Below are 16,833 nucleotides of genomic sequence, written 5' to 3'. Positions count from 1 at the left end.
CTCTCCCACTGCCCTTCCCCCTGCTCATGCTCTCTCTCTCTTTCTCTCTAAAATAAATAAATAAGTCTTTTTAAAAAGAATATGATTTTGTTATTTACTTGATATGCACATAGGATCTCTGTTCCAAAAATATAATGAAGTACATTCAAGACTAAATACAGGAGGATCCAGGAAGTAATTCATTTTCTCTACCTTCATCTTTACTCCCCTCTGCAACTCTTTCCAAGCTGACGATGAACATAACAGTCTTTCAACATTCTCCAGACTGAACTAGCAAAGTGGTACCTTCCCAAAGTGGCCATGGAAGAGGAACGTGTTTCTGTGTCCAAGGCTTCCTTGTGGTAAGAAAAATATGAGCAAACAGAGAAAGTGCATGGCATCAAAGATAATGGCTTAGTCAACAAGAAACCAGGTTTGCCCTGGATAAACTACACTCCTGATAACTGAAACAGAGATTATAAGATGGACTGACTGATTGTTGTTACATGTTTATTTACTAATATTTATGTGCCAACAAGCCAAAAGCCATCTTCCACTCAAAAGAGCTGAATGCCCAGGGGCCTCAGGTCTATCTGAGCTGTGGAGAGCATTTACTATCCCAATCTTCACACTGGGTTACCTCTTCAACGACTGACTTTCTTTCTGGCCAAATTTATCTTTGGGGCACCTGGCTGGCTTAGCCAGTTAAGCATTTGCCTTTGGCTCAGGTCATGATCCCAGGGTCCTGGGATCGGGCCCCGCATCGGGCTCCCTGCTCGGCGGGAAGCCTGCTTCTCCCTCTCCCACTCCCCCTGCTTGTGTTCCCTCTCTCACTGTCTCTCTCTGTCAAATAAATAAAGTCTTTTAAAAATTTTTATTTATTTATTTAAGAGAGAGAGAGCAAGGGAGGGGGAGAGAGAGAGAGAGAGAGACAGAATCTCAAGCAGACTCCTCACTGACCACAGAGCCCAAAACAGGGCTCGATCTCATGACCCATGAGATCATGACCTGAGCCAAAATCAAGAGTCAGATGCTCAACCGACTAAGCCACCCAGGTGCCCCCATGACACAGTAGTTCGTAAATGTAACTTATTCTACTGTAAGTCAGAGGAGGATGCTGTTTGCTATTTATAATTAAAACTGCATTCTGAAGAGGGTTAAGTTTGGTAAACAAAAAGCCCTTCTGTCTGAACATCCTAATAGTTTTGGTCTACAAATTCGGGAGTAATAGGTAAGAAGCACTGAACTGGAAATTTTCAGAATTCTGGGAAGAAGAGAGCAAAGAAGTGAAAGAGGAGGTCTTGGCAGAAGAGAACAAGAGGCTGAAATAGGATGAGACCAGAAACTTTGATTTGTTGAAGTTCTAGAAGGATAGATGTTTTGTGATGGAGGATGTCAACCTTTTTTGTTGAATGCGTTGGCATGACTGCAACAGAAAATCTTTCCTCTATATTCCCTTCATATGCTCAGGATTCTCCCCCTAAAACCATAACTGTTTCTGTGTGAGTGGATTTTGTGTGGAAATCCTGGAACAGAACAAGTTTAGGTGTGTATGACAGAAACAGCTTACAAGAAGCAGAAGCCTGGAATGGAGTCCCTGCGACCCTAAGTCAAATGGAAAATTCTGGCAATGCAGACATTGCTAAGGATAGGGAGCACAGGGCCCCCCTTCCACACTGCTGATCTGGTATAAGTTGATGGCACATCCATTTTGGAAACTTTGCTGAGCAGAGTGTAACCTATACATAACCTGTGTGGCAGCAACTCAAGTGCCTTAGAGAAACTCTAGCTCATTTGCATGGAACTCATGCACAAGAATGTGCAAGGCATTTTCATAAGAAAAAAAAATGGAACCAGCAATAAAAATGTCATCTACATCAGCATGAATAAATTTCAAAACCATAATTTTGAGTAAAAAAAAAGTCATAGAATATATACTATAGGATTTACTTTTATAAGTGGCCAAAAAACAGGCACAAATAATCATAAGTTTTTATTTAGGGACAAAGACATATGAGATAAATGTATATGGAAAGACAAAGAAGTGATTAATACAAAACAGAAGACAGTGGTTGTCTAGGGAGTGGGGGTGGGGAGGATGTGGCCAGAGAGGGGTAGATGAGAGCATTTAAATCAGTCTTTGGCAATATTCTATTTCTTAAGGTGGGTGGTGGGCATATATGAGTATTTGTTTTATTAGTTTTCTTCAAACTGTATGTTTACATTTGTCACACTTTTGTATACATGAAATATTTCACAATTTAAAAACAAAAGCATTTTTAAGTGAGCTGACACTAAGATTATTACAACCAGTCCTGACCAGGGCCTTGAGTTTTGACACCCACACAGGGACAGACCATCCAGTCTGGGGCCCATATGGTCCACAGACTTGAAAATGAGACAACAGAATAGTTCAGTTTAAATGAGACAAATTTAAAGTATCATTGCCTTGTACCCCAGAGTTAAAGAATGTGTATCCTTTTTAGGCCCATATAAAACATTTGTTTAAGCCAAATATTAAGCCACAAATAAATTCTCAACAAATACCAAGTATTATGCCACAAATAAATTCTCAACAAATACCAAAAAATCAATATCATATAAGTAATGATCTCTGGCAATAATTCACACGTTAAAAATAAATTAAATCAATGAAATTAAGTACCTGGAATGTATAGGAAAGGATATTTCCACTCAGTCTATAGAAATCTTTTCCATCCCCACTAAACACTTTTCTGCATTGACCACCAAAACTTTTAGTGTTGATGACTCTCTTCCTAAACTGGCCAGTGAGTTCATTGTAACTGTTTAAAAAAAAAAAAAAAGGAAGGAAGAAAAGATGATTAAAAACCAGAAACAGCACTTGCTGAAAAAGGAATTCTAGAAAATCTTGAAATATATTACAGTTAAGCATCTCTTCAAGAGAGCTCAAATAAAGAGAACAGTATCCTAATGCACACCATACATTATCCACCTCCCCTGGGTGGTGTAATAGCTAAAACTAATAGCTGGGGAAATCCAACATCCCTTCAGCCTAAGAACATGTTTGGGAAACACACAGCCCTTTTGTATCTATAGCAAAAGCTGGTTTTGAGTTGAATCTATAGATAAAACCAATACAATTAAGATTACTCTTGAGGAGAGGGAACTTTCTTTTCTTTTTTTTAAGATTTTGTTTATTTGACAGAGAGAGAGCACAAGCAGCAGGGGCGGCAGGCAGAGGGAGAAGCAGGCTCCCCACTAAGCAAAGAGCCCGATGCGGGGCTCAATCCCAGGACTCTGGGATCATGACCTGAGCCGAAGGCAGATGCTTAACCAACTGAGCCATCCAGGTGCCCCAAAAGGGAACTTTCTACAGGGAATTTCAACTAAATTGCCTCTTAGCATACTGAATGGTATACCCTTTAGAGTAATTTTACCATTTCTCTGTTAATGAATTTTAAAATATTATAGAAAAACCACCTCTAACTATCATTCTAAAATAGACTATTTTAAAGCCTTGAAATCTCAGCTTGGATCTGACCCTTAAAAGTTCTTCACAATTCTTTTTGAAAAGACAAACATGGGATTGTCCCAACTTCACTTGAAAATGAAAGTTTCCAGCTGGTTTAGACAATTACTTTTCAAGCCTAAATATTCCAACACACCACTTTCTCTCTTCTTTCTCTGTTCTTATTCTATTATCTCTTCATTCTCTTAAGTAGCTTCCCATCATTGTCACTGCACCAGTTCTCCCTCTGTCTCTCTATTTCTACCTCTCTCCCAGAAGGTGACCAACATCCAGGTTTTCCCAGGTCTGAGGGGTTTCCCTGGACATAGGATTTCCAGTGCTAAAAGCAGGATAGTCCAGGGACAATTGGACACTCTACATTTTCCACATATATTTTCAGGTATACAGGTATGAATTAAAAGTTCTGGGGCACCCAGCTGGCTCAGTCGGGGAGCGTGCAACTCGATCTCGGGGTTGTGAGTTCGAGCTCTACATTGGGGGTAGAAATTACTTAAATAAATAAAACTTCAAAAAATTTTGTTTTAAATGTTTTAGGATGTGGCAAAGAGCTCTGAGCCAAAAGCTTAGCTATTATGATTTGTTATTAGATTTACCAAGCCATAAAATAAAAACAAAATGAAAAGCTACAACCCATCCATATGCACAGGAAGCTGCCCAGTACCTTACCCATTTCCAGTAAGTTCTATGTTGGGAGGAGGTTTATCAAGGTCGCAGGAAGTTCTGCTTTCTGAGTTCTCGCATCTGTCTTCATCAGCGCTGTCCTCTTCACAGTCAGAATCCCCGTTGCAAACCAAAGATTTGCTGATGCACTGGCCTATACACAAGACAAGCCCCCACACAAAATAAAAGAGGGAAGAAGGCAAAAACTACCTGGGATCAAAAAAGTTTTGCCTCAGAGGTGCCTGGGTGGCTCAGTAGATTGAGCTTTGACTCTTGGCTTCAGCTCAGGTCCTGATCTCAGGGTCATGAGTTGGAACCCCGTGTGGGGCTCCGTGCTCAGCAGGGAGTCTTCTTGAAGATTCTCTCCCTCTCCCTCTGCCCCTCCCCCGATTCATGATTGCTCTTTCTAAAATAAATAAATAAATCTTTAAAAAAAAAAAAAGGTTTTGCCCCTGACCCCCAACACTGCATTAATATTTTACTGTGAATTTGAGATCAATTTTCAAGGTGTCCAGGAAAGGCCTGGTGATTATTTTGGCCCTCATATTCTAACACACAAAATTGATTCTGATCTCATCTGGAAACAAAATTGAAAATAAAAGCTGAATTCAAAATCCAGCCTTCCACCCATAATCAAGCTGTTTGTCTGAATCTTCCCAAAATCAAAAGGCGCCAACCACTGGGAGGATACATTGACATCCTGCCCTTCAACTTTCAGTTTATTTTTTTGTAATCACTGACCAAGATGCCAAAGCTCTGCTTTTTTTTGGTGATTTGATGTGTAAGCTTTTGAGAGCATGGAAACTGGGTCAAAAGTTTAAAATTCCACATTTCTTTAGCACCTACTCTGGGCAAGGCACTCTTCCAGATGTTAGGGCACAAATATAAATAAAAATGGTATGTTGGGCTTTTCATATACTTTACAATCTAGTAGGAAGGACTATGAAGACATAGATCATTATAATCCTGCAATGTAATTGTTCTGATAGATCTACATCCCAGGCGCCAAGGAAGCACTGAAGGGCACCAGATGATCTAACCCTTGCCTACCTCCCCAGCATCGTCCGCAGCCATTCTTCTACCTGCTTCCTATCCCCTCATCACACCTACATGACTAAAAGGCCAGGCTTTCTGTCATCTCCACTGACCTTGCACTTACACTTCTCTCAGCCTAGGAGGGTTTCTCTACCTGCCACATACTTGTTCCTCAAAAATCAAATTAAATATTATCTCCATCCCTACACCACAGGCTATAATACAAGTCCTTCGTTTATGTCCTCAGAGTATGTATTGCATACAACTGTTCTGATGGTAAAGCATGCACCCCACTGGGGTCTCACTCAATCCAACGCAAAAAAACATTTGTTGAGAGTCTACTGTGTTACTTCAGATGCAAAAATTAAAGGAATATTATCCATATCCTCAAGGAGTTCACAAGAGAGATAACCAGGCCAACAGATAACTCCAGATTATAGATGGTACGATGTACATAGGGAACACAGAGAAGTGATTTGTTAGTTATCTCTATCAGTTTAGGAGTTAAAGAATGCTTCCTAAAAGATGAGTCATCTGATTTTGGTTTTGAAAGAAAACTAGGAGTTCAACAGGTATTGTGGAGGAGCACTTCTAACACAGGGATTATTTATGTACTATTCTGCCCATAAACTTCAATATTTGTGAAGGAAGAGGCTATGTGTTTCATTTACATATCCACAACCCTCACCACTATATCTGGAGCCTAATAAGAATAATAAATATCTGCTAAAGGTTGTTGAATTAATCTGACTGCACAAACACTACCTAAACAGTAGGGCAAAAAATACTCAGTGCCCAAACTTGAAATTAGGTTTCAATCACCCTGTGCATAGGAGTGACCTGTACTGCTTCTTGACTAGGTAATCAGTGTTGCTTTTTTGTGAACATAGTAGTAATTTGGGCAATAACGCTGTTTTTGCCCAATCTTGATGTACCAGACTCACTCTGCATCTTCACCAAAAATGCAGTGTCAAGGGCTGCTTGGGTCTGTCAATAGTCATATTTCTTTTCAAAGAAGCAAGGAGTAGCTCCACCTTTATTACCAGATGAAATAATGATATTGCATTTGAAATAATGATAGCTGAGTGTATAATTAATATGCCAATAAAATCAATTCTTAGGCCACTATAAATTCAGTAAAATTGAACAAATACATACTGAGCAAGTTAATCAAATAGCATTTGAATCTACACTCTGCTTGGAGTGTCCAAGCCAATGGAAAATAGATACCTGAGAAACACCTGAACCGCTCTCCACATCCCTCTTCTGTCGGACATCCTACTATAGGTTCACACGATTGTGTTTCAAATGCACTTCCAACGCAAGGATGGCCCCCGTACTGCCCATAAACAGCAACTGACCGCCTGCGAGTCTAAACACAAAACAGGCAATGCGTTTTGACATGTCCTTTCCTTTATCTGAGAAACAAAATCTAAGAGACATTAATACAATTGAAGAATCAGTGTTCAGGAAATTGTTCTGGGGGGCAGATGTAAAACCTCCTAGTCCAAAGATGAAGCTACCTCTGCAATGGAATTCTACTAGACAATCAAAATCAATGGCCTCTGAAATGGGAAATATGTCAAGGCAAATCTCTGGGAAAGAAAGTATGGGAAAAATAGAGGAACTCATCAAGCTACTTGAGAAACAAATAATTCATTCTAAAATTCACTTAATCAATATGAAGACATGTATCTAATATTTAAACAAAAAGAGGTCCACAAAATCCTTTTCCCTCCCAACAGCAATCAAATGCATTGTGTAAGCCTCTTCCTGTACTCACCTTTTCCCTATTAAAAAAAAATAAACAAAATCTGACCTTCCAGAGAATTTAAGCCTTGAGCAAATACCAACAGGGAAGACAGGATATATACAAACTGATGTGGGGCCAGGAGTGGAACAGTCAAGAAAGAATTCTTGAGATGCTTTTGGTGCAAAAAGGTGCTTTTATTATAGCGCGGGGACAAGGGCCCATGGGCAGAAGGAGCTGTACTTTTGCTCTATGAAGCTGGTGGTTATATACTTAGTCTCAAGGGGGAGGAGACGTGCAGGGAGTATCAGATCATAAATGTCTTTTTCGAATTTCTACTCATAAAACTACTTTTGCAGGATCTCTCTGGTGCTTATCATTGGGCTCAGTATTAACTATCAGCGAGATGAACAGGCAATCATGAGACCCTCAGTATCTGATCCTTGTGGGAACTATGCAGGCTATAGGTCAGGCTTCTGGGCTAACTGTGAACACACTTCTGCTTCTATCCTTCATCACAAGCCAAAGTTGAATCTTTTCATCCATCCTAAGTTGGGTTAGAAGTGGGGATTCTTTCGGACATAGGGTCGCAGTAGTGTAATTTACTCTGTGAGCAGCTTTGTCAGCCTGGGCCTGACAGTGGCACCTTCCATTGTGTCTAAGCAGAGGAGCTGTGGAGGAACAGGAGTGGGGAATGGGACTCAGTACAGTTCCTTGATAAGTTTTTAGTCTCTCTGTTTAATTGATGATGACACCTCTCACATGTGTCTTATTAAATTGTCCTTTTCTGAAGTTCCAAAGCACAGATTGTGTTGTTTGTCTAAAGAGTGCTTCCCTCTCTCTGGATGGTGCTGCCCACTGCAAACAATCAAATTCTCACCTGACAGATTCTGATCTTATGACCCTATTTTCATCCTCACTTGTCTCTTTCTGGATGAAAATTTTGTCGTTATAACCTAGGGACGTAATCATTGCATGATGACCTTCATGCAAAGAAAAAAATTGCTAATATGAAAAATACTTTCCATCTCTTTCTTTTTAGCATTCCTTCTTAACTTGTTTTTAAATTATAAAAATGTTTTCTGTAGTTGGTGTTTGACTTTCGCCTTGTTATTCACGTAATCAGAGTAGTCATCTATTTCCCCAGAGCCAAATTCTGCATTCGTGTAACTTGCTTTGTAAATACCACTCATGTAGGTACCAAATGCTTGATGAAAATGATGATCATGATGATGCTTCAAAACAGAAATTATCTTCTGTAATATGGTTCTGTTTTCTTAATAATTAAAAAGTGGTTTTTAAATACACATTTTTATTCAAGCTGAACCACCTTTAAAATATTTTGCAAATATAGAATCATGTTGTATACCTGAAATTAAAATAATGTCATGTGCTAATTATATTTCAATAAAAACATACTTAATCATTCAAATGTTTAGAACCTTTAAAACAAGCATTATATTTTTGGAATTTATCCTGAGAAAATTATCAGAACAGAGGACAGATTTCTATGTACAAAAATGTTCACTGAAGTTTTATTTATAATAACAAAAATGTACATATCCTAAGTCTCAAACAATAGGAAAGTGGATAAATAAGATCGGTATATGCATATAATGGAAAATAATAGAGCTGTTAAAATTCATGCCAAAAGTATAATTTTAAAATAGTAGAGGGGTGCCTTGGTGGCTCAGTTGGTTAAGCGCCTGATCTTGCTCTCAGCTCAGATCTTGATCTCACAGTTGTGAGTTCAAACCCCATGTTGGGCTCCATGCTGGGTGCAGAGGCTACTTACAAAAAAAAAAACAAAAACAAAAAAACAGTAAGATATAGGGACCCCTGGCTGGGTCAGTTGGTTGAACATGTGACTCCTGATCTTGGGGTCATGAGTTCAAACCCTACGTGTGGCATGGAGTTTACTTAAAAAAAATTTTTTTAAATAAACAAAAAAAATTTTTAATAGTGGAATATAAAACTTAATCAAACAATTCTATTTTTAAAAATTATAAACACACAGAGAAGATAAATTGAGAAAATAAATACCAAATGATGGTATATTGGTTTCTTTTAAATGGTGGAATTATAAGTAGCATCTTCTTTATATATACTTTCCCATGTTTTCTCCAGTGAATAACTTACAATAAAGGGAATAAAACAGACACTTTTAGAAGTACTCTATTATCTCCAGATCAAGTCCAGCATTTTATTTGTATTACTTAGAAATTAAACTTTAAAAAGTTTAAAAATGCAGAGGGGCCTAGCTGGCTCAGTCAGTGGAGCAGGCAACTTTTCATCTCCAGGTAGTGGGTTCGAGGCCCACGTTGGGTGTAGACATTACTTAAAAGTAAAATCTTAAAAAAAAAAAAAAAGTGCAAAATGTTTCACTCTTTGTGGTCATTCACTATTTGTGAGGTAAAACAAAGCAGCCATTTTGTACTTGCTAGTGTTAGTTTTAAATAAGAAGAAAAGTTGAACCCAGTAGTGAGATTTTGAACTACCTACTAACTTCATTTCATGCTCTTCTATTTCTCTAATAGTTAAAGAGTTAGCGAATTGCTTTATCCTATGTATGTTTCTAGGCTCTAATGTAAGATTTAGAAAAGTCCTGCAAGAAAAATAAGAATGCAGGAATTACTTTATTACATTATTAATTACTAAAGCCATACTTTTCTCCCTTTAAATTAATAATTATATTAAGAAACAAAAAATAACATGTCAAAAGCTAATGTCATTTGTCTATACATCAGCTATTTCAATATAAACAATATATACAATAAATAAAGAATAAGAGCAAAGTGGGGTTTTTTTGTTTGTTTTTTTTTAAGATTTTATTTATTTGACAGAGAGAGGCACAGCGAGAGAGGGAACACAAGCAGAGGGAGTGGGAGAGGGAGAAGCAGGCTCCCCACCGAGCAGGGAGCCCGACACGGGGCTCGATCCCAGGACCTGGGATCATGACCTGAGCCGAAGGCAGACACTTAATGACTGAGCCACCCAGGCACCCCTATTTTTGGTATATCCTTAATGATGTATAAATACACAATCTGTATTAACACAGGTAGATTTTTAAAAGCTATTTCCATGGCTCTCAAGTCTAATTTCTGCCTTTTAAAATATTCCAATGTTATATGGTCTCATGAATATCTTTTTTTTTTTTTTTAAAGATTTTATTTATTTATTTGACAGAGAGAGACAGCGAGAGAGGAAATGCAAGCAGGGGGAGTGGGAGAGGGAGAAGCAGGCTCCTGGCCGAGCAGGGAACCTGGTGCGGGGCTCGATCCCAGGACCCTGGGATCATGACCTTAGCCGAAGGCAGATGCTTAATGACTGAGCCACCCAGGCGCCCCAAGAGCAAAGTTTTTGTATGGTCCTACCTGAGTCTTGGTACAACCATTGCATTCTGACCACGATCCATAGGAATCCCACTGGCAAGTGACTGGAGTGGAGGCTCTGTCAAATTGTTATAAATCAGATAGAAAGATAAAGAGAGGGGAAACACAAAGAATGGTCAAAAATAGTAAAAAAAAGAAAAAAAAATCCTTCACAATTTTGTAAGAGGCACCAAAAGCATCCCGAGACATATAAAAATATACGGGGAAGGGACCAGCTTTTTTAGAGATTAACATTTATTAAGCATCTATAATGTACCAGACACTATTTAGACACCTGAGCTGTAGACACAATGAGAGATAGGTCACTGACTACGGATAGGGGAGAGGACAAAGATGCAGAGGTATAAACAAATAATCCTAATACGATCATACAATATATTTAATTTGATCGATTTCATAACAGAAATGTGTCCGGTACAATGTGTTGTGGAAATATAGATGAGGGAGTGTTCACATTTGGGAGGGTAGGTGAGAACATATAGGAGGAAGGTATTCTGGCCTTTGAGAGGATTCTGAATAATGAATGGAAGAGTTATACAGAAACTCTTCACTGGAAGAGAAAAAGCTCTAAAAAGACCCTATGAGAAGTGAGAAACTAAAAACTGGCCAAGACTAAAGGGACAGAAATTTATTTTTAGATATTCCCCCGTTCATTTAGGCTACTTCTCAAGAACACACCCAAGTAGGGTCAATTTGAGTTTAAACAACTCCACTCCACTAAAATACATGAAAAATGGAGAGTCGGTTCTCATGTGATGCTTAACTCCAGCTTTGTCAAGAAGATCACACGGCTTGGCCTAGCCCAAAAGCACATTTTACAAGAGGTAAAGGAACTCAGACTCCTGATTCCTGGATTTCGAGCACATTCCTAGCCTTGGAGACATCTGGAGTCAAGGTGATTTGTGCTCACCTTAAGTCTGTGAGGTGACCCTGAAAGTAAGGTGTCCCCCCTGTAGTGTGTGTCCCTCACATGCTTTTATGGAGCCAAGCTTGCTAATCTGTCGTTGTGACATGGCAACAATGATCCAAATTCCTCAGTGTTTGTGACCTTTGAACAATTGGAACTTGCTATTTTTCTATGTTGCGTCCCAGGGACAGACAGAAGCCTTCCCCAAACAGCAAGGGTTAGGAAGGGGAGCTAGCTTGGCCTTCTCTCGTCTGTGCTCCCACAGTAGGGCATGCAGGCCTCTTCCAGGAATCTTAGCACATCTGTACTGAAATTGACTATTTCAAGATCTGAATCATCCAGTGGACTCTCAGTACTGTGTTGGTCCGCTTTGCATCCCCGTCACTAGATCAGCTCCTGGCACATATTCTGATAGCTCGATAAAGTGAACTGACCTGGTCCTATCCCATCCAACCGACAGTGAGAGCAAAACAAGGCCATGGATAAATGAGGTTGGCTTTTTTCCAGATCTCAAGAGTCAATAAACCTAATTTCTTAAAAAAAAAAAAAAAAAAAAAACCAACTCTCAACCAGATGGGAACTACACTTGCGGTGAGCATAGCATAACGTATAAACTTGTCAAATCACTATGTTGTACAACGTAAACTAATGTAACATTGTGTATCAACTATATTTCAATTAAGAAAAAAAAAAAAACCTGTCAACCTTTAAAATCCAAAGAATGTTTTGCAATGACTACATTCAAAAATCAAATTCTGCTCTAAGATACGTCAATTCTAAGGTTGGTGTAATAATCTGAATTGCAGGGAAAATCACGGTACTAGGACAAGAAGAAAACCTTTAGGTATTTTTAGCCTTCAGGTTTCTTCCTTACGGGAAAAAAATAAAATAAGAATAAGAATAAAACAAGCTTTCGCTATCATTGCCTTTTCTCAAAGTGTGGAAAGATAAAGTATTGAAGGGATAAGGATGTTCAGGCTGCAATGTAAAAATCAGGTCATGTATTAAAGATCTTCCTAAAAATAAAAAAAACAATTTTTAATGATTTCCAACACAATCCCAAAAAAACTCTCACCTTGAAAAAACTTGGAACTCTCCTGTAAATCCCACCAAGATGAATAAAGTTATTACCTGGGGATGGCAAGGGAGGGAGGAATAAAACATTAGTTTGCATTTCTTTAATGAGTTGAAAGCGAATACATTTGTACAAGTCAAGATTTTTGAGTTGGGAATATAAAGAAGGAAGGAACCACGGCCAGGCTCAACGACTCTGCTTGTCCTTTAAATTTCCATTCTAAATCAAAGTTTAATACAGTTCTGTTGAACTCATCTCCTACTCTTCATTCTGGTAAAGACAACTAGGGGCAGGGGAATGTCGTGGCCAAACAAATAGAAAACTTAACTCATTAGAGCATTTCTTTAGGGATCTTTTCATTCCTTTCTCCATTCTCCTTCGTTCTAACCTCAACACTCATTAAGGACACCCGGAGCGGAGGAAGCCTCGAAGAAAGACCAGCCAAGAATAAGTAGTTAGACGGGAAATAAGCTTTATAAATGAAAAGTTAACCAAAGTTGAAGCACTTCTCTAGCCAGAGGGCGGTGATGCTCACCGTGACCCTTAGTTCTGTGGCTGGCTCAGGTGTAAAACACCTCCAAGGCCTTTTGTAATCTTCTTTATGTGATAGCACCAGCCTAAATATTGAAGATCTGGCAGGTCACAAAACTGTATGTAAAATAGGGTTACATTTTGCTTGAAAAATCAAACATGTATTAAAAACAAATCTAGAAAGAAATATAGTAAAGAGTAATCATTTATGGAGCGCCTGGGTGGCTCAGTCGTTAAGCGTCTGCCTTCGGGTCAGGTCATGATCCCAGGACCCTGGGATCGAGCCCCGCATCGGGCTCCCTGCTCGGCGGGAAGCCTGCTTCTCTCTCTCCCACTCCCTCTGCTTGTGTTCCCTCTCTCGCTGTATCTCTCTCTGTCAAGTAAATAAATAAAATCTTTTTTAAAAAAAGAGTAAAAAAAAGAGTAATCATTTATTTCTGTTACAAAATTATAGGTGATTTCTATTATCTTATTTTTATTTTTATGTATTTCCCTACTTTGACCACTGAAGGTGTCCGTGAATATAATTCAAATCTTTACTAGAGACTCTGTACATTATCAAATGTATCCAATTCATGACCCAGTGTAAAAGTCCTTTAAAGGGTTTTCTTCTTTTTAATTAAAAACTGCAATAATTATTTTTCAATAATGTCTTTACTCTGTGCTATGTCAACTCATTTTTCCTCCCTCTGGGAAAGCCTGTCTTACAGCTTTTTTAGTCACTCCCAGGCACTAACAAATAGTCGCATTTTCAGAAAACAAAAATTCTGAAACAATCTAAATAGGCAAATTTCAATTCAGCATCTGATTTTAAATCTCTCTCCTACTCCCTTGTCCCAGATGCTCCTAACACAGGTGGGGTCGTGTTTGCTTCAGAATTCCTTCTTCTCATTCTTCTGCTTTCCTTCCCCACCTCTCCAAGCTGCCTCTGTCTTCTCCAGAGTCACAGCAGCAGGAAGGAGAGAGCAAGAGCCAAAAAGGGGGTCCACATTGGGTCCCTTGGAGATCTACACACACCCTGATCCTGTCAAACTCTGGATATCCAGGATGTAACCAATACTGCTGTGTTGATTTACTCTGTCTGTTAGCTTGTGCCTTTAGATTTTCCCAGACATGACTAGAGTATCATTCCCTGATGTGGAAATGTTGGGGTTCAGAGCAAATGGTCAAGAAAGAATTCTTGAGATGTCTTCAGTGCAAAAAGGTGGTTTTATTAAAGCACAGGGACAGGACCCCTGGTCAGAAGGAGCTGCACTGGGGTTGTGACAGGTGACTGATTATATACTTTCAAGTTGGGAGAGGGATACATTGCACTGGACCAACACGTGTACTTGGTAAACTTTCAATTGCCTTCCATCCATCTGTATCTTCCACTCTCACATTCCTGACCCTTTCTTTCATCCAGGATTCCAAATTCTAAAATTCCAAGTCTCCAAACTCGCTTCTTTAAAGCTCTTAGATAAGTCAAATCATGGGGTTTCATGGCGTGGCCCCAAATTAAACAAATAAACGAACAAAATACACTGGAGGGAATTTTTCCCTAAGAAATAACAATGGTACTACTGTATTTCTCAATGGCTTTCTCAGGACTTTCATAAACATTGTCTCCAATCTCTGATTCCCAGACCTCCGAACCAGTAATTTTACTGCAAAACAAGAAAAAGGAATTCACTTTGGCTGAATTGTTAAATATATTTAAAGAAGGATTTTTTTTAAGTTATCCCCAGATCTTTCTCTTTCCTATTTTCCCATGTCTTCTCCTTATTTGAGTCATTTTGGTTAAGCCTCACTCCCTTTTGAGATTTCTTCATTTACAAAAGTAATGAAATTATTATCTTACCTTCATGTTTGGGGAAACATTCAGGGCAGAAGAAAGGAAGAAAATTTCCACTGAGTGCCTGGTGAATTTTCAACAGCAGGAAGAGCCCAGCAGCCTGCTCCCTCCCTGTCTCTCCCTGCTGGAGATTAACTTGGCACTCATAAATAAAGCAAGTGGTTCTGAGACTTAGCTCCTACCCCAACCAGATTCTCTGGGGACACGAAGAGCCTGTGCCTCTATTTAGTCCATGTCCTGAAGCCAGATGCATCTTATCAACTTACACAGGCCTTAACTATAGCCAGCTGGAACTGTTTGGAAGTATAGTTCTAAGAAAACATCTGTAAATCAAGAAAGGCAGCCAATGTTCTCAGTTTGATGTTTAAGTGATTTTCAACCAAAGGAGACTCTGTGTAAGGCAAGGGATAAGCCTCCTTTCTATTTCAATCTTCTAAACTAAGCGGATGTTTTCATGATTCTCTTAAAGGGTGTTGTACACTAGACTTTGAGATTAAACACTGTGAGAAAAAAAAAAGATCTAAATGCAGTTCTGTCACTCAGAATATAAATGGAATATTCTGGGGTGGAATTTCCACCCCTCCCCCCACACAAAAAAAGGAAAACGAAACAACAAATACACACGGGCACACACACACACACACACACACAATGGCCTAACACAATATTATATCCATCCCCTCATGCTTGACTTCAACAGAAAGGTCAAAAACAGCATCATGTTTTGCAAACATATTAAAGAGCATTCACTAATTTTCCCAAGTTCTTACCCTAATCCTTTGATGTGGAGATCACTGTTGGAAAGTTCCTATCATGTTCATCATCCTCTGTCCATTGTCTCCTCTTTGGTTATTATCTTGGCTAATTCTGCCAGATCCTCGATCCCCACAGGTTTGCACTGATCCTAGCAGTTCTCAACATCACTTTCATAGATTGCATGAATGCTGCATTTTGGGGGCAATATTTCAGATTTTCTGAAGCTATGGTTTGATTCACATGGTTTGGCCAAATATTCTGACACTTGCTGCTAGGGCATTAATAGGAGAGACGTAAGTGTTAAGTGGGAAGGGTTTTTTGAGTTGAGAGTAATTTTATAACTAAACATTCCATTAGTGAATATTTTCTAGTTTTAATGATTTCTTTCTTTCTTTATCCAAAGAACTTGAATAATAGAGACCAACCCCTACCCTCCCCTCATAAATTAATGGGCTTCCAGAGACAAATCTTCCATATCTTTTGTTAAAACCATTAGTGATTTGTGTGGAAGAAATTTTGCCACAGAGAAGATGACCCATAATTCCTGAAAGATTTTGTTGTTGTTGTTGTTGAACTCCAATTGCATGATTTCCAAATGTTATGGACTCTTCTAAAGTACTCATTGTGCAGGGGCGCCTGGCTGGCTCAGTCAGTGGAGTGTGTGACTCTTGATCTCAGGGCTATGAGGTCAAGCCCAGTGTTGGGTGTGGAGATTACTGAAAAATGAAATCTTTAAAAAAAAAAAAAAGTACTCAATGTACAATTCCACATTCAAGGGCTTCATTTACATTCCCCCAAAAGCAGATTCTCAGACAGGAAATCAATTGCAAGTAGACTTTTTGGGGGGTTGGGGGGGGTTTGGTTTGGGTTTTGGTTGGGTTTTGTTTGTTTTTGTTTTGTTTTCTGCTTTGAGAAGTGCTCCTACAAAGCACTGTTGAGGGGTGGGAAAGTGAGACAAGAAAGGAGAGGTAGTCAGTAAATGGTACTTTACCTTGCAAGGTACCACTGTGGCAATTAAAACTCAGTCCCAGTGTGGAAATCTGGGGGACACTGCAGAGTACTTCTCAGAGTTATTCCAACTAAGCGGATATATCAACCAACACCCTATCATTGATTGAGGGTGGCTCTAGACTCAACTCTCCAACACTTCTAGTTTGCCTTGGCAGTAGGCTGAGCAGCACTGGTAGCTAGGAGGGGAAAGCGCCTTCAAGTAGACTGTTGCAGGTATCAGCAGTATTTGCAGATATTTGCCTTTGTCACGTAGCAATGAGTGTTGAGGGGATATAAGGAGATACCAACAGCACTGCTGTGGTAGCTTGTCATTCGTACATGAATGCATTCATTAATTTGTTTATTCTAATTCAACAAATGTTTATTTTTTCTTTTTTTTCTTAAAGATTTAT

The 16,833-nt window shown here is 39.1% G+C and overlaps 1 protein-coding gene across 1 annotated transcript in view; it reads right to left on the bottom strand.

Annotated features, from left to right (window-relative positions):
* The window catches only part of LOC118006559 (complement component C7), a 57,589-nt gene extending 42,712 nt beyond the window's left edge, over positions 1-14,877 (bottom strand). The window contains exons 1-6 of the mRNA XM_034999270.1: positions 14,681-14,877; positions 12,310-12,365; positions 10,310-10,385; positions 6,416-6,557; positions 4,157-4,304; positions 2,645-2,783 (exon numbers count right to left, since the gene is read on the bottom strand). Coding sequence (XP_034855161.1) covers positions 2,645-2,783; positions 4,157-4,304; positions 6,416-6,557; positions 10,310-10,385; positions 12,310-12,365; positions 14,681-14,686 — 567 coding nt within the window. The 5' untranslated portion in view covers positions 14,687-14,877. The remainder of the gene's footprint in view (positions 1-2,644; positions 2,784-4,156; positions 4,305-6,415; positions 6,558-10,309; positions 10,386-12,309; positions 12,366-14,680) is intronic.
* Between the last annotated feature and the right edge of the window lie 1,956 nt (positions 14,878-16,833).

This window comes from Mirounga leonina, unplaced genomic scaffold, assembly GCF_011800145.1.
Source record: "Mirounga leonina isolate KUSES-001 unplaced genomic scaffold, KU_Mleo_1.0 Mir_97, whole genome shotgun sequence".
Classification (NCBI taxonomy): Eukaryota; Metazoa; Chordata; class Mammalia; order Carnivora; family Phocidae; genus Mirounga; species Mirounga leonina.
This window is presented reverse-complemented; position numbering and strand designations above follow the sequence as displayed.